Source organism: Mesoplodon bidens, assembly GCF_964165515.1.
Source record: "Mesoplodon bidens genome assembly, chromosome: 17".
NCBI classification, from domain to species: domain Eukaryota; kingdom Metazoa; phylum Chordata; class Mammalia; order Artiodactyla; family Ziphiidae; genus Mesoplodon; species Mesoplodon bidens.
Window position 1 is genome coordinate 15,612,565 of NC_138174.1, and position 25,146 is coordinate 15,637,710.

Sequence of the window (25,146 nt, forward strand, 5' to 3'; positions counted from 1 at the left end):
CCGCAACTAGAGAAAGCCCGCGCACAGCAACTAAGACCCAAAGCAGCCAAAAATAAAATAAATAAATTTATTTAAAAAAAAAAGATGAAGAGACTCTGTCTCTTATTTATAAAATTAAGACAATCTTTTTTTCTGTATCAATAGGGCCTGGAGTTCGAAACTATTATCTCATTAGGAACTCAGGAAAATTAACTTTGAGATTCAAAGGTCATTGGGCATCATGTCTGTTTAATATTTTGAAAATATCTGTTGTATCTACATGGCTTATCAGGACGGAAACTAGACTCTAATCAGCTCTTACTTGCTCATTGTACACCATACTCTGCAAAGCTAGAGGTGCTGTCTGCAAATGCCTACTATGCTGTTATCCCCTAAAGCCCATTACTTTTCCTAGGCTTACGGTGGTGATCATTTTGAAATGTATAGAAATATCAAATTAGTATGTTGTGCACCAGGAATTAACATAGTGTTGTAGGTCAATTGTACTTCAACGAACAAACCAACCAACCAACCAACCTATAGAGAAAGATCAGGTTTGCTGTTACCAGAGGGGCGGGGCGGGAGGGGGAATTGGATGGAGGTGGTCAAAAAGTACAAACTTCCAGTTATAAGATAAATAAGTACTAGGGATGTAACATACAACATGATAAATAGAATGTATAAACAGTGTTGTATGTTTGTATGAAAGCTCATCATGAGGAAAAAAAACATTTTTTTCTTTTATTTTGCATCTGTATGAGATGATGGATGTTCAGTAAACTTATTGTGGTCATTACTTACTTCATAAGGTATGTAAGTCAAAACATGATGCTGTACACCTTAAACTTACACAGTGCTGTATGTCAATTATATCTCAATAAAACTGGAAGAAAAAAAAAAGACCATTACTTTTCCACCTTCTTTTGAGGTTCAGAGCATCCAACTAGATTGGTGGTTCTCAGTCAGGGGCTATTCTGTGCCAGTTCTCCCCACTCCACTCCCACCTCCCATCCTGGGACATTTTCAATATCTGGAGACAGTTTATTACAACCGAGGGCAGGGGGTACTACTGGCATCTGGCGGGCAGAGGCCAGAGATAACCGCTAAACAACCTACAAGGCACAAGGCAAGCAGCCACACCCTCATCCCCATAACAAAGAATTATCCAGCCCAAACTGTCAACAGGGCTGAGGGGAGAAACCCTGAACTAGATTACCGGCTCCTGTCTCCCTGTTAATGCTATCTGACGACCTCACCTCTCATTCCAACGAACTGTGCCCCCCACTTCAGCAACTGATTCCTAGGCGGCAACATGGACTTTGGCTTGCAAAGAACTGCGGTCACCTCTGAAATCTTGAGACTACAGTCCTGTTTTCTTCACAACTCCTCTCACACCAGCTGTCTCCCTTGTTCCCTCCATGGTGGTTCTTTGACTTCATTCAGACCTCTAGCTCATCATCGAGACCGTCTAGGCCAGCACTAGAAATAGAAATATATTGCAAGTTACATATGTAACTTAAAATATTCTAGTATTTTTAAAAAGTTAAAAGAAACAGGTACAATTCAAGTTCATAATGTTTTATTCAAAAACATGAATTCAGAATTCCCTGGCGATCCAGTGCTTAGGACTCTGCACTTTCACTGCTGAGGGTGAGGGTTTGATCCCTGGTTGGGGACTAAGACCCTGCAAGCTGAACAGCGTGGCCAAAAAAATAAAAAATCAAGTCAGCGGTAATCAATACACAAAGGATTAATGGGATATTTTACTCTTTTTTTTGGTGTTTTACATTTTTCAAATAGATAAATGAATGCAATTAAATTTTGAGCACTAATCTTTCATCTAGTAATCTTGCCAAATTCATTCATTAACTGTAAAGTTGGTAGATTATTTTTCACAGATATAATCTTATTTGTGAACAATGACAATATTATTTCTTTCATTCTAATATTTATGCCTTTTATTTCTTTCTCTTGTCTTATTGACCTGTTAAAATCTCCAGTAGAATGCTGAGTAAAATGGGCTGGCAAGGATCCTTGCCTGTTCCCAGCAAGTGGGGAGGCTCTTCGGCCAGCCATCACCACCTGATTTTATTGAAATTCTGTGTGTATTTTACATTTACAGCACATTTCTGTTTGCACCAGCAGCCAGTTTTCATGTGCTCAGTAGCCACACGTGTCTAGTACCTACATAATGGATGGTGCCCTTCTAGACTTCACTTCCTTCACAGGGATATTCGGTCTAGACACCGAGGTGTGTCACGTCAATCATCCTTATATCAGCACCCTTAACTCCCTTGTCCTAGTGTACTTCTGTTATCTACATAATCCCAATTTTGGATTAATCCAAATTTCTTACTCCTAGAGATGACTACACAATTATGCATTAGAATCACCTCTGAGCTGCTTGATCACCTTTGCCCACATAAGCTTCTTCTGGTATTCTGAAAACAACAATCAAAACTTCACTACTCAGAATTTTACTGTATAGAACTAATAATATAAAAATCTCGATTAAAAAAAAACCTTTCCCTTCAAGATTTCCATATGCTATAGATGACTTAATTTTCTACTTCATAGAGAAAATTGAGGCTTTCAAGATTCCTTCTTCTTTAATATTATCTACATCCATCCACATCTTTATTTCCTCTTCTGGTCTCAGAAGCAAATCTGTCTGTTCCTCATCTAGTCCAAGGCTAATTCTCTTCCTGGGCTCTAAAAGCCGTCCTTGCATCTCAGCTAGACCTTCCTGGAGAATTCCCTGGCGGTCCAGTGGTTAGGACTCTGCGCTTTCACTGCAGAGGGCCCAGGTTCAAATCCTGGTCCGGGAAACTAAGATCCTGCAAGCCACAGCCAAAAAAATAAAATAAAATAAAAAATAAAAACACATTATTTGGATCAACTAGACCTTCCTGGCCCCGCTCCTGCTAGCACTTTCAGCCTCTCTTTCCTTCCATTGGTTTATTATCCCTCAACATATAGCTACAATTTCCCCATTAATAAAATACCCTCATAAATAATCTTGTGCTTCCCTCCACCCATGGTTATCACCCTTTCTCCTTCTCTTCAAGGCTAAGTATCTTGAAAATATCCTGAACTCCTTGATTCTTCTGACCATCTCACCTCAGCTACTGCAATCTGGTTTCTCCCACATCACATCACTGATATACTTTCTTCAAGGTTACCCATGACCTTCTGTTGCTAAATCTGATAGGCTCTCTTCAGACCTTGTAATTGGGTCAGTTTTCAGACTGTTTACCACTGCAGTGTCTCTGATATTATTGCAGCGTAGTGGTTAAGGGTCAGACTCTGGAGCCAAACTGCTTGGGTTCTAATTCTACTTCTACCACTTATTAGCTGTGGGACCTGAGGCAAAGAACTTAACCTCTCTGTGCCTCAGGGATAATAATTGTACCTACCTTTAGGGTTGTTTTGAAGATTAAATGAGTTAATAGCTAACACTTTAGTCCTATTCTATGCACTTTACATGCTAAGGTCACTTAAAAGAGTGCTTAGCCCCTCGTAACTTGTGTGTGTTATCTATAATAATGGATAGGTGTGGCCATCTTTGGGGGACCATTAATCTCCCCTCCACACTTGCCCAAGTTCACACAACTGGTAAGCTGAGTGCTGTGCCCATGAAACTTATCTACATGGGCTGTTCGCTTAAACTGGAGACAGAACTTACTTTCCGCGAAGGATACTTTCCCTCAATATTATTGGCATTGTTCTGGAGCGACGTGGAACAGCACTTTGAAAACGCGCCCTTCGTAGGCCCGGCTACCCCTAGAACAGCGCCTCCCGCTCGACCCGGGAAGCTTGCTTCGCCGGCAACCCGAGAGACGACCCGCCGGCCCGCCCCCCGGAAACGCCCCCGGCTCAGGAACTCCGGGAAGCCGGTGAGCCGGTGAGCCGTCCGGCCGGGCAGGCACCCTCCGCGGGAACGAGGGCGGGGGCGGGTGGGCGCTGGGCACTGGGCCGGCGGCGCCCACGCGGGGTGGGGGCGAGCGGGACCAGCGCTCCGGCGCTCGCGGACCCGGGCCTGGGGGTCGCGGGGGTAGCGCGGGCAGGGATGCGAGGCGGAGCGGCTTCTCCGGGAGTGAGGATCGGGTCTCCCCTGAGGTGCGCTCACCGCGCTCACCTTTTAAGCTGCATCCTACATTTACATTTGCACATCACTTTATTAGCCTTTGATCGGTATAGGCCTGCGAAGCGACGCTTTTGTCACATTCAGAGCATATACAGGTCTTTTAATGAGCTTAGGTGTGTAATGAGTAACAGGGGAAAACGTGGAGGAAAGGACCAAATGTGATTTTCAGCTGAGAAAAGTCAGTGGTTGTTCTTGCTTATCAGTTACTGTCCGCTCACAGAATAAATACCCGAAGTAAAAAAGAATAAAAATACGGGAAAACTAGGTCTTCTTGTCAAATCGTGTAATGCCAGGGGTCAGTTAGAATAGCGTCAAAGAACTTTTTTCTTTCACGTCATATCCAGAAAGACCTTACTGTCCTTGAAAAGAATTGTTTCTGAAAACGATGCATCTGATTTGGTTACATGGAGAAATTCTAGAGATTCCTGGTGAGTCTAGGTAAACAGGAATACAAATGGTCGCTAGAACTGTAGGTTTTGGTTTGTGATTTTTGCTTTACCCGCCATGCTCTCTGGACCTCATAAATCTTTGTGGTGTGATTTTTATGAACATAAGACACTACAAGTAAGTTTTGTGAAAATCAAGTAAACTCATTCCAGTGTTTTTTCTGTAATGAAAAAAAAAAGCATTACCTTTCTAAGGTTTAATAATAATAATAGCTGCCATTTTTTTTAGGGCCCCCTATGTACCAGGTAAAGTGTTAGGAACTTTATATTCATGCTTTCTGATGTATTAAGAGATCCAGCGAGCTGTTTCATCCAGGAAATATAAAAGGGAGACTGAAGTTCAAGGACTATGCTTAACATGTCTTCTTCCTCCCAGGCACCTCCAACTCAGCATGTCCCCAAAGGAGCACATGTCTCCCTTACCCACGCCTTTCCCCACCCACCCCACTGTCACCGCCAGAAAAATCAAACCCAAAACACCAGGTACACAACCATCATGCCTTTCCTTTTTCTCAGGGAAAGGTATCAGTATTTGCCCAATTTACACCAGAAACCTGAGTCTACCTTGTTCCCTTCTCCCTAGTTGTCCCCCATAAATCTGTAACCCAGAATCTTGCCAGTTATTTCTACATGTTCCTTCCCGTTGACTTCATCCCCCTCGCCACCCCCCTATTCCATTGTGTCATCATTTTCCTGCCTTTTCTGTGGTAGGAGTCCTGCTCCAGCCCTCCTCCCCTTTCCCCTGTCTGGTCCATTGCTCTGTAGCCAGCATGAGTAATTTTTCTAAGCTGTAAATTTGCTCTCTTGGTTAAAACCCTTCAGAGACAGCCTGTGAATTACCCCAGGATAAAATCCATCAACCTGAACTTTGCTTACAGTGACCTTGAGGCAAGGCCCAGTCTGCCTTACTAGCCTTACAGTCCTCTTTCAAGTCCTTGACCTGAAACAATCTCTTTTGCTCTTAACTATGCGATTCCCTCTGCCTCCATCATGTCCCTCCCCTTTGCCTAGATATCTTCCATTTATCTTCAGGCTTCAGCCTAAATGTCATCTTCCTAACTCCCCAGGATACCTCTGCCGAGGGCCAGCATGACTCTCCCTGTAAGACTCGCCACCCTGCATTTGTTGAGGCCTGTGGTCCCACCTGCTTTGGAGTGTGCATGATGCCTGGGGTTGAATGTTGAGAGATTTGTTCAGGATTATAAAACCTGGCACAGATGCTCTGTGTCCACCTGTTGAATGAATAAAGGAATAAGTCATCCTATCATGGTGATTAGAGCTACTTTGAATTAATTCTGCCTTTTGAAAGTAAATTTAATTCTCAGTTGTTTTTTTTTTTTGTGGGCGAATCTTTTTTTTTTTTTTAATTGGGGTATAGTTACTTTGCAGTGTTGTGTTAGTTTCTGCTGTACAGCAAAGTGAATCAGCTATACGTATACGTATATCCCCTCTTTTTTGGATTTTCTTCCCATTTAAGTCACCACAGAGCACTAAGTAGAGTTCCCTGTGCTATACAGCATGTTCTCATTAGTTATTTATTTTATACATAGTAGTGTATATATGTCAATCCCAATCTCCCAATTCATCCCACCTCCCCCTTCCCCCCTTGGTGTCCATATGTTTGTTCTCTACGTCTGTGTCTCTGTTTCTGCGTTGCAGTAATTCTCAGTTGTTTCTGTTTTTGAATCTAGGTTGGGAGAGCCGGTGGTGACTGCCGGAGTGGAGCCCCTGTGCGGTGCCCAGCATGGACGGTTACATGGTCCTGAGAGTGATCGGGGAGGGCTCCTTTGGCAGAGCCCTTTTGGTTCAGCAGGAGAGCAGTAATCAGATGTTTGCCATGAAAGAAATAAGGCTTCCCAAGGTCACTGCTCAAGCAATTAGCTCATGTTGAAGGTGTACATGTAATTTGTATAGGAAGACAAGTTCTTGAAATTGAACATGGAATTGCTCCTTTGTGCAAAAGATTTAATGGATTTATTCATTAGCTTTACAAGGTCTTGATATATCTTACGTGGTTCTTAGGATATTGTCATTAACAAAAATAATCAAGGTTTGGGTGGTGATTGCTGTTTATCTGTGAATAATTTGCGATAATTTCCAATTTTGCATACTTAAGGGTGTAGGGAAGCTGCCCAAATGCAACTCGGGTGCCATATTAATGAAAAAAGGAACATCAAAACATACAGTGAAGAGCTGAGACCTAAAATGCTAACCTTTGGTATTGGAGAACCTATTCTGTGGATTAGTTTATAGGTTTTATTTCCCTGTAAGATGAGGAAAGTGCTGATTTATCTGTACAGTTGACCCTTGAACCACACAGGTTTGACTGCTGTGGGTCCACGTAGATTTTTTCAATAGTAAATACTACAGTGCCGTGCGATCTGAAGTTGGTTGAATCTGTGGATGCAGAACCGAGGAAATGGAGGGGTTCCTCCATACGTGGAGGGCTAGCTATGAGCTGTACTTGGAATTTCAACCGCGTGCAGTCAGTGTCTCCAACCTTGTTCAAGGTCAAACTGTATTTATCACCATGTAACATAGTTGTCGGGTGAAAGAAGCCATACCATGGAGGCTGCCTAATAATATTTTGATCAACTAAAAAAAATACATTTTAATAAAATTCTCAGAGTATTTTTTGTCCCCACTGCAATCTTGACCTCGTTTAGTGGGCATCAGAATCACCTGGAGAGCTTGTTAAAACAGATTGCTGAGCCTTACGCCTGAGTTTCTGGTTGTGTAGTTCCTGGTGAGCCTGTGAATTTGCATTTTTAACAAGTTCCCAGCTGGTGGTGATGCTCCTGGTCTGAGCCCCCTTGGGCTAGTACATAATCAGTTGCAGTTTCTTAATTATAAGATAAGTCATTCAGGATTTTATCCTCATAGAGTAAGTTGGGGGATAAACAGTTTTGTAAACTTATTTTGCATATGGTCTTTGTCCATGCTGCTGTAATACACGAGTATATATATTTTTCATCTGAACCAGTGGGCTGATAAAGTGATGCAGACAGTAAAAACATGAAAACCCTAGTTTTTCTTTAAGAAGCTACTATTGTTGATGGCATACTGGCTCTCCAAGTCAGGTTATACTTAGGCTGATGTTAAGAGTAGTTTATATTCTACACTTGTAAAGATATAAGAGGTCAGCTTAAGCATGCATATAGCCATAGTTGAAAAATCTGCACGTTTTCTCGTGGAGTTTGATAAACTCAAGTTGGGTCAAAGTGCTATGAAATTGTGTCTAGCATTGAAATATCATACAAACTACTATAACATCGTCTTACTCTCAGTTTTAGTATGAAGTATTACATTTACGCTTATTTAAATCTCCTTCTAGGCTTTCTCTGACATACAGAATTCTAGGAAGGAGGCTGTTCTGTTAGCCAAAATGAAACACCCCAATATTGTTGCCTTTAAGGAATCATTTGAAGGTAAATATGAATTTCCCCCAATACATGCATTTCTGAATTTGATTCACGGCCACTGAGGCTTTGTTTTTTTTAAATTTATTTGGCTGCGTCGGGTCTTAGTTGTGGCCAGCAGGATCTTTGTTGCGGCATGCAGGATCTTTCATTACAGCACGTGGGCTCTTCCTTGCGGTGTGTGGGCTTCTCTCTAGTTGTGGCACACAGGCTTAGTTGCCCCACGGCATGTGGGATCTTAGTTCCCCGACCAGGGATCAAACCCCCGTCCCCTGCATTGGAAGGAGGATTCTTAACCACTGGACCACCAGGGAAGTCCCTGGGGCTTTCTTAAAGAGTCTTACATTTGTTTTAGCTGAAGGACATCTGTATATTGTGATGGAGTATTGTGATGGAGGGGACCTGATGCAGAAGATTAAACATCAGAAAGGGAAGTTGTTTCCTGAAGATATGGTAAGAGACCGACTTATATAAGTTTCCCTCAAGTTTTGGAAGCAACTTTTCTCATAAAATTTGTATGTGTTAAAGTAAAAGCATTGCTGTCTGTGCTTACCTGACACACTAGTTAGAAATGACTCATTTCTGTATCCATGATGCTGCTTAGTGAGATTGGCTGCCTGAGATGTTTTTAGGGAGTAAAATAGATATAAGTTTATAAAATATCAAGGAATAACACTTCCATGTTTAGAAGAATTTCAAAATTATATTATTTATCATACTTTCTACTAGACATTTAAAATTTTTATTTTTTGTAGTGAAATATTAGAAGGCAGATGGATTTCTTCTGTATTTCCAGATCATCTGAAGAATGAAGCCTGCATTTCTGTTTTTCAGGAGCACATATTCTTAGTCTTTTTCCTTCTACAGTTTAGCATAGTCTCTTAAAATACTGCCTTTTTAATGGAAAGTTGTATATTAAATATTATTGGAATGAGTTGACTAAGGAAAATACTTCAATAAACAGCTTTACTGGGGCTTAGTTTGATACATGGTATAGCACGTTTTGAGAGTATATTAGTATAAATATTTTTCATCTAGAAGTTGTATTGTTAAGAATATGGGTTCCATTGTAGCATGTCAGCCTGGCTTCAAAGGATTGTTGGTAATATAATGAAATCTTTTAATGTTAACATATGAATATTCCGAAAAAGTGAATGAAAATCTGATGTAATGATTACACTATAAAATGTTATAGCATATTCATTTCTAAATGGCGAACTACTTTTATATGTATATTTAAGAAATATTTTTATTTGGTTAAATACAAGAAAAACATAGTGGGATTTTTATTAAAATAAATTGTTGGGAATTCCCTGGCAGTCTAGTGGTTCGGACTCCGCACTTTCACTGCCAAGGGCCCGGATTCAATCCCTGGGGGAACTAAGATCCCACAAGCCGTGTGGCATGGCCAAAAAAGTAAATAAATAAATTGCTATTTGGATCATACATAAGACGATGACACATATGGGACTGATTCACAGCTTTTCTGAGTTTCTCCAGGCAACACTGAATCTTAGTTGAACTATGTAACTTTCAGGAGTTCTGTACTTATATTATGTAAAACTCAGGTCAGCCAGGGCCTGAAGATGATTCTTTGGGATTTTGGGTTGCCATGAACCCATTATTGCATTCTTGCAGATTTGCATGCTTTTTTCCTTACAGATACTTAATTGGTTTACACAAATGTGCCTTGGAGTAAATCACATTCACAAGAAACGTGTGTTACACAGAGATATCAAGTCCAAGGTAAGTGGAAACATTTTGGTCCTAAAAAAAAAAATCGAAAACTATTTCATTCCATGTTTTTTCTGTGTTATTCTCTTTCCTTTTGGGGCATTTTTATCTAGTTTAGAAATATTTCTCAATGTAATATTGATATTTTTGCTAGCCAAATAAGGTACTACTTGAGAACAGGTCAGTAAATCTCTTTAGTAGTGTATGTTAATAGTTCCAGCTGTCTTAGTGACTGTTTCCTAAGACCACATGTTCTCAGATGGAAAATGGTTGAGACCAGGGCCTGCCACCTGGAGTTACCAGGACACAGGTTCTCTGGTCAGTTGAGCAGGGTCTGCCGATACAATCTGAAGCTTGCCTGTTAGATTTCTAATCAGTCATCCTGAATTCCCAAGCAGGAAAGTGCAGCTGTCCAGAGGGTATCTTGTCTTTTTATGTTGCATTCGAGGACTCGGCTGTCAGCATTTCTACCCCTGATCTCCATCATCGGCAGGCTTTGAAAGACAGCTTCTGCCGGCACTCTCTGCCTTATATTTGTTTGTTTGTTTATTTATTTATTTTTTATACAGCACGTTCTTATTCGTTATCTGTTTTATACATATTAGTGTATATATGTCAATCCCAATCTCCCATTTCATCCCACCACCACCCCCGCCCCGCCACTTCTCCCCCTTGGTGTCCATACGTTTGTTCTCTACATCTGTGTCTCTGTTTCTGCCCTGCAAACCGGTTCATCTGTACCATTTTTCTAGGTTCCACATATATCTCTGCCTTATATTTGAATGAGGGTAGATGTAATCTGAGGTCTTCTTTTTCAATGCAGAATATCTTCCTCACCCAAAAAGGAAAAGTAAAGTTGGGTGATTTTGGATCTGCCCGTCTTCTCTCCAGGTACGTATGTCTCTTCTGTAGTAGTGACAGTATTCAAAACATCATCATTCAGAAACGCTCTGTAATCATTCTGTGCCTCTTTCTGGTTTTAGTCCCATGGCATTTGCTTGTGCGTATGTGGGAACACCTTATTACGTGCCCCCAGAAATTTGGGAAAATATGCCTTATAACAATAAAAGGTAAGTGATGTATGTAGTTGGTGCAGGGCTGACAGTTTGGTACAGGCATTGTAGCCTACAGGTGAAGTTTGGTTTTTAAAAATGTATATCTGAAAGCAGTGTAGAATTTAAATTCCCAGGCCTCTGGATGAAAGTCATAATTTTCCCGCTGTTTGCATCAGAGCTGAGAGGAACTACATGTAAATGCAGAAAGAAAGGCTAGTCATTTCTGGGGACAGTATGCATTATATTACTGCTTCTCAAACTTTGCCTCTCCCGACTTTAAAAATCCCAAAGCGCAGGTTGTAGCCACATCAGTTAAATCCAGTTGTCTGGGGGTGGGCAGCAGGCATCAGTAATTTTCCAGGATCACTAAGTGAGTCCCATGTGTGGCAAAATTTGGGAACCACTGGATTATGTCATTGAGTTGACATTTACAGGACTAGATAATAAGCACTTGACTGATAGGTTCATTGATTATCAGAAGATAGTATGAAGTCCTTATGATTTAAAGTATAATTTTTTTCTGAATATAAGTAATATGTGCCCATTGATGGAGTGGGTGGGCAGGGGAAGGATTGGAAATGTAGAGATATACAAGAAAGGAAATGGTGATCACCCACTTTACACAACTACTGATAACATTTTGGGTTTTTTCCCCCCATCCATTCTCTTTTTCCCCTAAACTTCGTTTATATGCTCTATATACAATTTAGTATCCTGCTTTTTTCACTTTATATCATATTCACTTTATCCCATGTTAAAACTCTGCATAATTATTGTTAATGGTTGCATAATATTTTAATACATGGGTCTTCCAAAATTTATGTCACATTCCTCTGTTATTGGCCTTATGATATATTTCCAATTTTCAGTATCCTAAACAGTGCTGTGATTAATATGCCTTTTGTGCATAAATATGTCGTTGTTGTCTGTCACATTCTTGGCATGAATTCCTAGAAAGAGAAACACCCACAGGTTCTTGTTACCATCTGCCAAGTTGTTTTCTGAAAAGGGTATGATAATCCATAATAAATAGACTCCTTTAAGAGTAAAATTGACTGAATTGGAGACAAAACAGCTATGAAAGGACTTCCTGGGACAACTGGGGAAATCTGAGTTTAGACAAAGTATTAGATAATAGTATTGAATTAAGGTTAAATTTCTTGGATGTGATAATGGTGTTGTGTTCACGGGGGAGAGTGTCCTTGCTCTTAGGAGATCCATGTTGATGTGTTTAGGGGTGAAGTGTTTGATGTCTGCAGCCTTTCCTTCAAGAGGTTCAGATCTAGAAGGAAGAGAGGAAAAGCAGGCAAACGTGGCAAATGCTAATGGCTAAGAAACCTAGGAAGGAGCATGTGGGCATTTACAACTTTCCTGTAGGTTTCAAACTTTAGAAAATTAAAAGTTGGGGGAAATAGTTGATAAAAAAGAAAAAAAACAACCTTAGTTAAAATGAAAAGAATATCATGTAGAAAAAGTCTGGGGGATGACAACTAGGTGGTGAGAATTCTGGAGGAAAGTGGAGGTGCTTAGTTTGAAGAAGGGTGGGCGTATAGGGCAAACTATAGAACTCTTTGCTGAGCTCTGAAGAGCTCTTATGTGGAAGAGTAAGAATGCTGTCCCTTAGAGCCAGCCACTGGGGGCACAGAGAGCTGTCCATCAGGATGTGTGACCAAAGGCCAGGTGTTGTGCAGGCAGTCTGGGTGGAAGCTGCACTGGTTGACTTCTAAAGCCCTTCTTCCAACTATGATCATCTGAGTCCATGGATATTCCTCTTGCACCAAGTATTGATACTACTGAACTGATACCTGAACAACCCAGATTTGGAGGGGCAGGGGTTGGGGAGCAGTCAGTTTTATTGTGAACATTACTGTTAGTACGTATCTAAGTGTTAGACCAAAATTGCTGTATATTTTATTTCAATAGCTAAGAAGTACCTGCAATGTCTGTTCTTATCAAAGGTAGAGTAATTTTTTATTTTTTGTATTACAACATATACATATTTTCATATGATTACTCATAACCCACTCATCATTACATTGCTTCTTTATGCTTCCAGTGACATCTGGTCCTTGGGATGCATTCTCTATGAACTCTGTACCCTTAAGCATCCAGTAAGTATGGTGTGCAAAATGGGAAAGGCAGCCTCTGGTTGTATCGGGCTAAGTCCTAAGAGATGTGCCAGATTTCAACTGGTGGTTTGCTTCCTTAGGATGAATTCACTAGAAGATTTTCATGTTTCCAGTTGCTGTCATCTTTGCTTTGAGCTACTTTTGTAGTATATACTAATAGGAAATTTCCATGATTCAGTATTTATAGTTCTATATTTAGCTTGCCTCCCTCCTTCCTGCCCTCCCTCCCTCCCTTTCTATCTTTGTGAATTTGCATATTCTAGTTATTTTGTATAAGTAAAATTATACCATATTTTTCCTTTTGTGTCTGGCTTGTTTCACATAGCATAATATAATGTTTTCAAGGTTCATGCATGTTGTAGCATATGTCTGAATTTCATTCCTTTTTATGACTTAATAATATTCCATTCTATGTTTATACCACATTTTATTTATCCATTCATCTGTTGATGGACATTTGGGTTGTTTCCACCTTTTGGTTATTGTGAATAATGCTGCTGTGAACATGGGTGTACAAGTATCCATTAGAATCCCTGTTTTCAATTTCTGGGGTATACACATAGGAATGGAAACGCTGGGTCACATGGTAACTGCATGTTTGGCTTTTTGCGGAGCTGCCAAACTGTTTTCCAGAGTGGCTGCACCATGTTTATACTTACCTTGTTATCACTTAGATTTCACTTCTTCCAGTTTCTTCCCTAACTGAAATATCCTGAGAAAATAGACTTTGCTCTATATTATATATTTTTAAAAGATATTTTAAAAATAATTTAACATAAAAAGAGGTTAAATCACTTGCCCTGCTTGTTTAGCAGTTGTTTATTACACAGAATTAATAATTAGTGCTGATCCCTATTAAGTGTTAACTTTGCATAGAAATAAATTCTGTTCTTTGGGCACAGATTTGAACTTGGGTGGCTTCTCCCGTTGCAGAGCATGGGCTGTAGGCACGCGGGCTTCCGTAGTTGTGGCTTGTGGGCTCTAGAGCGCAGGCTCAGTAGTTGTGGCGCACCGGCCTAGTTGCTCCGCGACATGTGGGATCTTCCAGGACCAGGGCTCGAACCCGTGTCCCCTGCATTGGCAGGTGGATTCTTAACCACTGCGCCACCAGGGAAGCCCCCGCAGTATGTTTATTATACAATGAAAACTTTAAATGTTATTCTGGTATGACATTTTATATCCCACTCTATTACTTGTCAAACGGTGATAACTACTTTGATGACATGAAAGGTAAAAAGCATTTTGCAGCAGAAGTTTAAAATAGGAAAAGTCTAAAGTGCATTTTGTCAGGGAGCAGGCCTGGGGATTTTAAAATTTTTTTTAATTTTTAAAATTTTATGTATTTATTTATTTTTGGCTGTGTTGGGTCTTCATTTCTGTGTGTGGGCTTTCTCTAGTTGCAGCGAGCGGGGGCCACTCTTCATCGCAGTGCGCGGGCCTCTCACTGTCACGGCCTCTCTTGTTGTGGAGCACAGGCTCCAGACGCGCAGGCTCGGTAGTTGTGGCTCACGGGCCTAGTTGCTCTGCGGCATGTGGGATCTTCCCAGACCAGGGCTCGAACCCGTGTCCCCTGCATTGGCAGGCAGATTCTCAGCCACTGTGCCACCAGGGAAGTCCAGACCTGGGGATTTTTGAGGAGGAGAGAAGCAAAGAAACGTTACACTTATTATAAGCCTTAATATCATCTGACTTTTTAAAAAGCCGTATGTATTTATTACTTTGATTTTTAAAATATATTAAAAATGTGTATCTGTGAAAATGTTGATTTGAGTAATGAAGTACCCAAAACGGGCACTGATGGTAAGACTTCCTCCAGATGGGAACATCTTTTACTATTTATGTTTGCCTTTCTCCTGAACAGCCGTAAGATTTTAGAATAGTACCGGTTGGGAGGTGGGGTGGGAGTTTGGGACTAGCAGATGCAAACTCTTTGGATAAACAACAAGGTCCTACTGTATAGCACAGGGAACTATATTCAATATCCTGTGATTAAACCATAATGGAAAAGAATATGAAAAAGAATGTATATAGATGTACAACTGAATCACTTTGCTATACAGCAGAAATTAACAGTATAAATCAACTGTACTTCAATAAAATAATTTTTTTGAAAATACGAAGAAAAAAGTATGATCAGAAAAAAAAAAGATTAGAGAAGAGCACCTTAAAAACACCTCTAGGGAGAAGAATTTCTAAAATTAAAATAATTCATATAAATTCAGTTCAGCTGGTATTTACTTATTTCTGTTCTCTTTCCTTGTATATGCTTTTACAGTTCCGTTTTGCTTTTTAGTTTCAGGCAAATAGTTGGAAAAGTCTTATCCTCAAAATTTGTCAGGGGTCCGTGAGTCCACTGCCGTCCCATTATTCCTATGAGCTTCAGCATCTGATCAAGCAGATGTTTAAAAAGAACCCCTCATATCGCCCTTCAGCTACAACTCTTCTCTCCAGAGGCTCTTTAGCTCGGCTCATCCAGAAGTGCTTACCCCCAGAGGTATGGTACATGTGAGATTGACTGTGAACAGTTTTCCCAGTGTTCGTTATCTTCTAAACACAATTACATGTTATACATGCCTGTAAAAATTCAAATAATGCAGACATATATAAAAAAAGTACCTTGTAAAAAAAAAAAAAAAAAAGTCAAACGTTGAAACGGGCTTTCCCTCCTCTTCTTCTTTCCACGATGCTATTCCCCAAATATAATCATGGATATTGTTTGCATTATCCTTCCAGATCTTTTTGGACGTATATAAATGTCTGTTTGTTTAAATTACGTGGATCTTTTATTTATTATTTATCTATTTATTTTTCTGGCTGTGCCTTGCGGCATGTGGGATCTTAGTTCCCCGCCCAGGGATCAAACCCGTGCCCCCTGCAGTGGAAGCACGGAGTCTTAACCACTGGACCACCAGGGAAGTCCCTGCATGGATCTTTTAAATGGCATTTCTACTTTTCAACTTTATGACTGTGGGGAAGAATATTGATAATTAGATGATGTCGTGGCAGTATCTAAAGAAAAGCATCTCTCACATCTTTCAATGCTCTGCTTTACACTTTCAGGTCATCACAGAATATGGTGAACAGGTGTTAGAAGAAACCAAAAAATCTATACATAGTACACCAAGAAAAAAGGGTAAGAACTTTGAAAAGCTTATTGTTTGTGTTCTTTGAAAATACAGTATGACAGGGCTTCCCTGGTGGCGCAGTGGTTGGGAGTCCGCCTGCGGATGCGGGGGGCGCGGGTTCGTGCCCCGGTCCGGGAAGATCCCACATGCCGCGGAGCGGCTGGGCCCGTGAGCCACGGCCGCTGAGCCTGCGCGTCCGGAGCCTGTGCTCCGCAGCGGGAGAGGCCACAGCGGCGAGAGGCCCGCGTACCGCAAAAAAAAAAAAAAAAAAAATACAGTATAACAAAAAGGAAAAATACAATTTTCAGGTTATTAGAGATGATTTCCAGAGATACTCCTCAAATCAAAATTTGCTTCTTATTCCTTCAGGCATAATTCTATATCGAATCTTATACATTTAGTTTTCCAGGGATCAAAAAAAACCTAGTTTGGAGATTTTAGGGATGTAAAGATTGTTCTCTGTTTCATTTTTAGAACCATATTTACTCTAGTTTGTTATGGATCGGGTAGAAGGCTTCTGTGATCTCACCTAGGAATCTAACCATGAAAATATAATGTAGGAAATTGTATCCCTGAGGACCATCTTATAAACAAAATTTTTTAAATGGAGTCTTTTTAAAAGTTGGAACTGTCCACATAATAGGTGCACAAAATTTCCACACATCTGTAGTCAATCCTGAGCAAATTTCAAATGTAATTTATTGTCTCTTTGGAAGTTGTCATCTCAATTTTTTCAAAGCTCTTTTTGTTGCTTTTCATTTGTCATCAATGACACATCTTTCATCTGAAGAAATCCTACAATGACCAGGATAAGAGAGAAGAATTAAGACGTGTAGAAGGTCATCCACTGTAGGGAGATGTTGTAAAACCTCCATTATTTAGTGCCTGTTACCTTAGTGTTATATACTACAAAAGAAACATTCCTATTTTTTTTAATTTCTTTTTTATTGAAGTGTAGTTGATTTACAATGTCATGTTAGTTTCAAAAGAAACATTTCTAAACTATACTGTTTTTTTGAAGTTACATTTTAAATGTTACTTTTGTAAGAATGTAAACCCTTTTAGTGATATAAACCCTTCAGTCTTACAATTCAGCATTTTTTTCTGTTACTTAAGAGGTAGTTAGTTACCTTTGCTTCAGCAGTTTTAGTGTTGATTTTATTTTATGTACTGTTTCGTAGCTTCTGTTCACATCCCAGGGTAGTGGGAAATTAGGTTTAAAATGCTGAGCAACAACAACAAAAGCAGTCTAAGAACAGTTTCAAGACAGTGTAGTTTCAAGATAAGAAAGTGTAGTTTTACAATTTCTAAAAAAAAGAGGAGTAAGCCATATGGGGAGCACGTGTCTGGTGGTATCTCCATCTAGTCTGTAGCCAGTGAGACCAGAACAGTGAAAGCTGTGTGAGGGCAGGGACCGTGTCTCATTTGCTCACTGTTGTATCCTCAGTGCTGTCATCATAGATGCTCAGTAGCAATTGTTTAAAATGCTGAATGAATGAGGAACACGGACCCCAGGCTCTGGCAACGGAAAATAAGGCAGGAGCCATCCTGCCCCCATGACTGCTGCTGGCCCCTCCTCAGGGAATAAGTAGCTGATTTCTTGAGAGGGATACCTATTCCACCTACTGTAATAGCTGTCAGGAAAGCAGACTGGGTAGCAAGCTTATGCTAAAGGTGATAATGACCTTCCGAGTATACAGAGCGTCTTACCTCCTGGTGCCTAAATGGGTTGGCATAAGTGAATAGAGATGTCTTAACTTGCAGATGTTAACATTCGAATAAAACAGCAGAAATAATCTCTTTAACAGCTGAGGTGTATTATTAGGCAATTAAAGCTTGATACCACTATATGGGCTAGTGCTTTGGTTCTTTGACTTTAAAAACTTCATTTGTCTTTGTTACTCAAGCTTTCTGCAAATCATATTAGAAGCCTTTATGTGTTTTCTCTCTACCTTCTCTTTTCCCTTTGAGCAGACCCCAGCAGAATCAGGATAGCTTTGGAAAATGAAGCAAGCACAGTGGTAAGTGCTTTAAAGTTAAATTTCTAAAACTGTCTACTGGGTACCTGGCATCATTAGGTGCTGGGATATATTTGGAAGACTGTTGCCTGGTCCCTGGGTTCGGGAGTTTTTCATCTTTGTGCTTGGGAAGTAACTGGAGGCTGTTCTTTGTACTGCCAGCCGAGCCACTTTAGATCCGCATTTATTTGTTTTTTCATTTCTAATTATTGATGACAAGTGGTTTCAATATAGATGTGAGCGAACTTAGCCCTGCTTATAGGCATGAAAGTCTTGTTTTAGCCTGGCTCTTGGTTGGTTTTGTGTGTGTGGTACTATATATATATATATATATATATATATATATATATATATAGCATACAGTTTATCACTTCAGCAATTTTTAAGCTGAATTGTAAGAATTTAATGTCATTAATTACATTCACAATACTTTTTCATCACCCCAAACAGAAACCCATTAAACAATAACTACCCATTCCTCCCCACCCTCCCTTCCACCTCAGACCCTGGTAACCCCTATTCTGCTTTCTGTCTCTATGAATTTGCCTTTTCTAGATATTTCAAGTAAGTGGAATCACACAATATTTGTCCCTTTGTGTCTGGCTTCTTCTGCTTAGCTTAATATTTTCAAGGTTCATCCATGGTATAGCCTGTATCAGAATTTCCTTCCTTTTTATGGCTAAATAATATGTAGATCACTATTTTGATCTTGACATTTTTCTGTTCAGAAACTTTTAGTGCCTCCCCATTAAGCCCACGAATTGAGTGGACATTTTTCAGCCTGGCATTCAAGGTCCTGTTTGTCTCATTTGGCTCCAGGCAGCTGTGCCCTTTTACATGATAGCGGCAGTTAAGTCATAAATAGTAACAGCAAATCCACTTCCCAGTTTTGCCACACCCAACCCAGTAACGGGTGTCCTATTGATAATTTTTTTCTTTCTTCATCATTTTAATCAACCTTTTAACTTCCAAAAGAAAAGATGTAGTCACAACAAATGATTCTGTTTATGGAATGTACTAGTAATTAAACTTGTAAATTTTTTGAATGAACCTTAGGTTGTAAATAAATAACACCATTCCCCATTATGTTACTACAAATGGAATCTATTCTGCCCCTGTACTTTTTCTTTGCATAGTAATATCTTGTTAGTAATATCTGTTTATTTCCAGCTTTATTGAGGCCTAATTTATATGCAGTAAAATTTACTCATTTTTAGCATGCAGTTTGATGAATTTTGGTAATTTTATACAGTCATATAACCAGCACCACAGTCAAGACATAGAAATCCCATCCCCCCAGTTGTAAATGCATTTAATGCACCTAACCTACCAAACATCCTAGCTTAGCCCAGCCCACCTTACATGTGCTCAGAACATTTCCATTAGCCTCCAGTTGGGCAAAATCATCTAACACAGAGCTTATTTTATAATAAAGTGTTGAATATCTCATATAGTGTATTCAATACTGAACTCAAAGTGAAAATCAGTGGTTGCCTGCGTACAGAAGAGTTGTAAGTGTATCGGCTGTTTACTCTTGTGATCATGTGGCTAAGTGGGAGCTTTGGCTCTCTGCCATTACACAGCATCACAAGAGGGTATCATACGGCATATCACTAGCCTGGGAAAAAGAGCAACATTCAAAATTTGAAATACAGTTTCTGCTGAATGTGTACCACTTTCACACCATCATTAAGTCGAAAAATCATAAGTCAAACCATCGTAATTCAAGGACCGTCTGTATGGTAACTTTATAAAATATTTCATTTTGATATTTCCAGCATGAAAAACCCAGAAATTTTTCATTGCTCATTTCCTCTATAAAGACCTCTCAAATATCTCCGTCATTTTTATATATCCTTTTCACATTTGCAATGACTGATATGAATGGCTATTAAGGTATATGACTAGTAATATACATATATTTATACATAGGTATGTGCATATATATGGTTTTTAATATACACATATATATGATTATATGACTTAATTTACATGGACGTATGGGGTTCTGTGGTTATTGATGTTTAATCCATCTATATTTAAAGTTAAAATAGCTGTCTTTGCCTACTTGTTTACCTTTTTTTGCAGCAATTCAAGCATTACTTAATCTTTATTTTTAATTTCTTTTAAAGCAAAGGGAAGAACCAGGTGGAAAGTGTAGCCACACTGACTTAGAAAGCATTAATAAAAATTTGGTTGAAAGTGCACTGAGGAGAGTAAACAGGGAAGAGATAGGTAAGTTATTCAAATTCTAATCATTGTATAAGTGGAGAACTGGGGAATATACAAGGAATACCAGTTTCCACCTTACTAGGTCATAGGCTTCATAAGCAAGTAGATAGGCAGATTTGTGTTTGCTTATCCAGTAGTGTTAAAAGAATATTTTATTTACCTATAAAAAAAGAGAAAATCGTGTTTATTAATAAGAGGCTTCAGAAAAAATAGTATTTGTTGTGCTCTCCACCATAAAAAGCCTGGCACACAGTGTCTACCTAAGTCCTCTTGGGCCTTTAATTCTTGTACATTGTGTAATATGTGAGTATATACATATCATTTTTTTTAAAAATAAATTTATTTATTTATTTTTGGCTATGTTCGGTCTTGGTTGCTGCACGTGGGCTTTCTCTAGTTGTGGCAAGCGGGGGCCACTCTTCATTGTGGTGCACGGGCTTCTCATTGTTGTGGCCTCTCCTGTTGCAGAGCACGGGCTCTAGGCACGCGGGCTCAGTAGTTGTGGCTCGTGGGCTGTAGAGTGCAGGCTCAGTAGTTGTGGCGCACGGGCCTAGCTGCTCCGTGGCATGTGGGATCTTCCCAGACCAGGGCTCGAACCCGTGTCCCCTGCATTGACAGGTGGATTCCTAACCATGGAGCCACCGGGGAAGCCCCTATACATAGCATTTTAAAAAATTCACTTTAATGATTAGCTTTACCTTTTCATTTGGATTTCTTTTTCATTCCCTTTACTACTTAGACTTGAAAGAGCGTTGTTAGATCTGAGTTTGAAAGAGAAAATAAATACTTTTCTTTTAGAGAAATACTTGTGTGCATATAGATGAATAAATAAAAGAATAAGCTCAGCAGTTCTTCTTTACACTTTAAAAGCCAGTTCACCAGGTCCTCTCAGGCGACAGTGGGAGAAAAATGTATCCAGTACAGCTCTTACAGCTTTGGAAAATGCATCCTTACTCACCTCCAGTTTAATGGCAGAGGACGATAGAGGTTAGTAGATTGAATTCTATTATTTTATTATGGAGCATTGTCTAATAGTTGTTTAAGGAGCCAGAGTTTTTTTTTTTTTTTTTTTTAATGTCACTCTGTGAAGGATATTTGGTTATCACACATCAGAGCGCTGCTCATACAGGCAAGTGAAATAGATCTGGCTAGAGAGTTAAATATAATTAGCTTTGCTTGAAATATGATCTGAAGATATATGCTGAAAATCTTTGTTATTTGGGACTAATTTTTTATCTTTTCCTAACTAGGTGGTTCTGTAATAAAGTACAGTGAAAATAATACCCGTAAGCAGTGGCTCAAGGAGACTCCTGAGACCTTGTTGAACATTCTTAAGCACGCTGACCTCAGCTTGGAGTTTCAAACATACACAATATATAGACCAGGTGATTCATGTCTGTTACGTAACTGTGGAAACCCTTTGATTTTTTTGAAAAAATTGTGGTAAAATATACATAACCTAAAATTTACCATTTTAACCATTTTTAAGTGTACAGTTCAGGAGCATTAAGTACCTTCACATTGTGCAGTCATCACCACGTTCCATCTTCCAAAATGGAAACTCTGTATCCATTAGATAATAACTCCCTGTTCCCTCCTCCCAGAAACCCTTTGATCTTAAAGTTATGAAATATTTAGTAGCATTGTAGTTTCAGGTTTTCTTGAATCTTTTCTAGCCAGTCTGAAGCCATAATTAAAATTTCCCATAGAGCTTCATTCCTTCTGTTTGCCCATTTGTTTGCTTATTTTAATAATCATGTGATCACTTTGAAGTGTGGCCCGTTTTTACCATGTAAATACACCCCTGCTTTAGGGACTCTGTAGCTCAGACTTTATCCTAGTAAACGCTGAGGAACTTCAAGATTTCTTTGGCTCTGTACTTGGATTCTGTTACATTGAATAGAACACACAAAAAAAGATGAACAATTGGGATTTGACTTTTTTTATCATTTCTACAGACATTTTCACTAAAATTATACAACATAATTTTTTAAGATACTATCCTTAGGAATCGGGGCCAAAGGACTGAATTAAGGGTGTGTATGTGTGAGTGCACGTGTGTTTAATTTTGGTAATTCAGTTACTAAAGCCGTCTTGCTTGGTTTAAGATCTAAGATAAATTATGCCAAGGAGAGCATGTCATGGTGTGGCAAGGCTTGACTGTATGTATTGTAGCAGATTTAGTGTATTTGTTGATTTGATCGGTATTTATTGAGTGCCTAACATGTACTAGGTTAATACTTTAAAAAAAAGAATAAAACATAATTCCTTCCTTGAAAGAGTTGGTTATCTGGGAGACCAACACACAAGCAGAGCATTGTAGAGCTGTGTACCACGTGTCTGATAGAGCTGTGTGCAGACAGTTATGCATCCCTAGGAGAGGTGGGTGCATTGGGAGGCAGGTGTTAAGGAAGGGTAATGATTTTGACTTTTGTGTTAGCAATTATAGATCCTGGATTTTGTTTCTGGTCCATTGATGAAGATGTTGTCATTTCAGGAAAGTCACTATTTAAAACATATATCATAGCTCTATTGTGAAAGGATTTTTATAAAGATTGAACCCACATTTTCATGTTAGGTTATCGTTTTTGTAAGCAAAAACCTGAGAGTAATTACTATCTGGAAAAAAATTTAGCAGCATGCATTTGGTCTTAATTCCCTAATTTTATTCCCCTCCATTGGGAAAACTTAGGGGGAGGGGAGAGCTCAAAGGAGAAAAAATTAACTGTTATCCAGCTGTCCAAAGACAACTTTTAATGCTTTAATATGGGTTCGTATATTTGAGGCTTTTAATTATAATTTTCTGAGTTCTGGTTTTGAAGAAAGCGCTGTTTAAAAATTTAATACCCCTACTGGTGCTTACTGGGCCTGTTTTATGCCAGAATCATGCTGAGTAATGCAGGGAGACACTACAGAAAGATACAGAGCATGGCACTGCCCTCAGTTAGCCCACAAGCCTTTGGAGGAATTACAACATGAACGAAATAAGTAAAAACTGCTTAACTTGGCATAATTTCTGTTAATATTCCTCTGAAGGTGCAGAAGTGTTCTTGAAAGGCCCCCTGTGTGAGGAAACAGACGCATCAGATGATGTTGATGGAAGTCCTGATTCGGTCATTTTGGATCCAGAGAGACTTGAACCTGGACCGGATGAGGAGGATACGTAAGTGATGTAGCCAGATAGCGTGTGCGTGCATGTCATTTAAACTGTACTTTAATCATTTCTGGTTTAGCAGGAGCTGGTTATATTACTTTACATCATTAATGAATACTTACATCTTGATCTTTTGTCTGGCATGGGTAATGTGTTATGGTATTATCACAGAATTCCTGACTGAGCCATGTGTTTATAATCATTTAGCTTGGACTTATTTTTTAATATACCAGATTTTTAAGTTGAAAAAGTTGTAGAAACAGTGAAAGAAGTGATCCTTTGGAAGGCTAACCACTTTTTTTCCTCTGTTCAGTTGCCTTATGGAGCTCAGTTTTCAAAAATGTCGGTATTATTACGGTGGTGTACGGCTTTGAACCCATCGGCAAATATTAACTGTGCTCCTTAAATGGAGGCTTAATATCCAGATTGTTTTTTCACAGGGACTTTGAGGAAGATGACGACTCTGACTGGGTATCAGAACTGAAACAGCGAGCTGGCTGGCAAGGAGTGTCTGATGGATAACACCCAAGGAAATGTTCCTTAGTCACACTGAGGAGATGTTTAACATGAGGACTTGATATTTGGATAATACTTAACTCACGGGATGTGTATTTTCCTTTAGAAACAGAGTGAAGAGAGGGAAACCGAATATTTAAAATTATTCCTGGTTAGTATGATAAGGTATAAAAAATCTAGAACTCTTATGAGTTTTTGAATTCAGAGGAGAAAGCATAGCCGAATGGGTATGAGGTTTGGGCTTTGCGGTCAGAACAGAAATTGAATGCTACCACCTACTGCTTGTGTGACTGTGAGAAATTACTTAACCTCTTTGAGCCCGAATTTCCTCAACTACAAAATGAGGATAACAATGCCTACCTCATAGGGATGCTGACCTTAGACCATCACGGCAGCCCTTAATGTTATTATTTGCATTGTTATGATTTATGCTTATTACTATGTAGCTCTTCTTATGTCTCCTAAAGGTTTGAGGATCTAAATATATTTAATTATAACATAATAATGTGTGTGATTTTTCAGTAAGGCCTGTTTCTGGGTAGTGATCAATCATCTTCAGTGATCACCAACTACCAGCTGTCCTTAAATACAGCCCCTCGAGTCTGTCATACAGAGTGAAGTAAGTCAGAAAGAGAAAGACAAATACCGTATGCTAACACATATATATGGAATTTAAGAAAAAAAAATGTCATGAAGAACCTAGGGGTAAGACGGGAATAAAGACACAGACCTACTAGAGAATGGACTTGAGGATATGGGGAGGGGGAAGGGTAAGCTGTGACAAAGCGAAAGAGAGGCATGGACATATATACACTGCCAAACGTAAGGTAGATAGCTAGTGGGAAGCAGCCGCATAGCACAGGGAGATCAGCTCGGTGCTTTGTGACCGCCTGGAGGGGTGGGATAGGGAGGGTGGGAGGGAGACACAAAAGGGAGGGGATATGGGAACAGATGTATATGTATAACTGATTCACTTTGTTATAAAGCAGAAACTAACACACCATTGTAAAGCAATTATACTCCAATAAAGATGTAAAAAAAAAAAAAAATCCCCTCACAGGATGCACAAAAGAGCCCAGGTCGGAGGATCAGCCATGGGAGGAGTGGGGTGGGCTACGGAACTGGTCAGAAGTTGGTGGTCCTGTATATGAGAAAGGAATGGGGCGAAAGGTGAGAAGTCCATACAGCAAGT

General features: G+C 39.5%; 1 protein-coding gene across 4 annotated transcripts; it reads left to right on the top strand.

Annotated features, from left to right (window-relative positions):
* The first annotated feature begins 3,850 nt into the window (after positions 1-3,850).
* NEK3 (NIMA related kinase 3) lies at positions 3,851-24,718 on the top strand. Of its 4 annotated transcripts, XM_081215154.1 has the most exons (17): positions 3,998-4,098; positions 4,471-4,554; positions 6,264-6,433; positions 7,907-8,000; positions 8,347-8,444; positions 9,654-9,737; positions 10,549-10,616; positions 10,709-10,795; positions 12,837-12,891; positions 15,203-15,403; positions 15,970-16,042; positions 18,009-18,055; positions 20,185-20,287; positions 21,155-21,271; positions 21,535-21,669; positions 23,321-23,447; positions 23,879-24,718. In XM_081215154.1, exons 3-17 carry the CDS (start codon positions 6,317-6,319, stop codon positions 23,958-23,960), a joined length of 1,488 nt encoding a protein of 495 aa, XP_081071280.1. In that variant the 5' UTR covers positions 3,998-4,098; positions 4,471-4,554; positions 6,264-6,316; the 3' UTR covers positions 23,961-24,718. The 4 variants fall into 4 exon arrangements, with proteins under 4 accessions (XP_081071281.1, XP_081071282.1, XP_081071279.1 ...); XM_081215155.1 differs by lacking the exons at positions 3,998-4,098; positions 4,471-4,554 and adding an exon at positions 3,851-3,875; XM_081215156.1 differs by lacking the exons at positions 3,998-4,098; positions 4,471-4,554 and adding an exon at positions 3,863-3,883.
* The last annotated feature ends 428 nt before the right edge of the window (positions 24,719-25,146 follow it).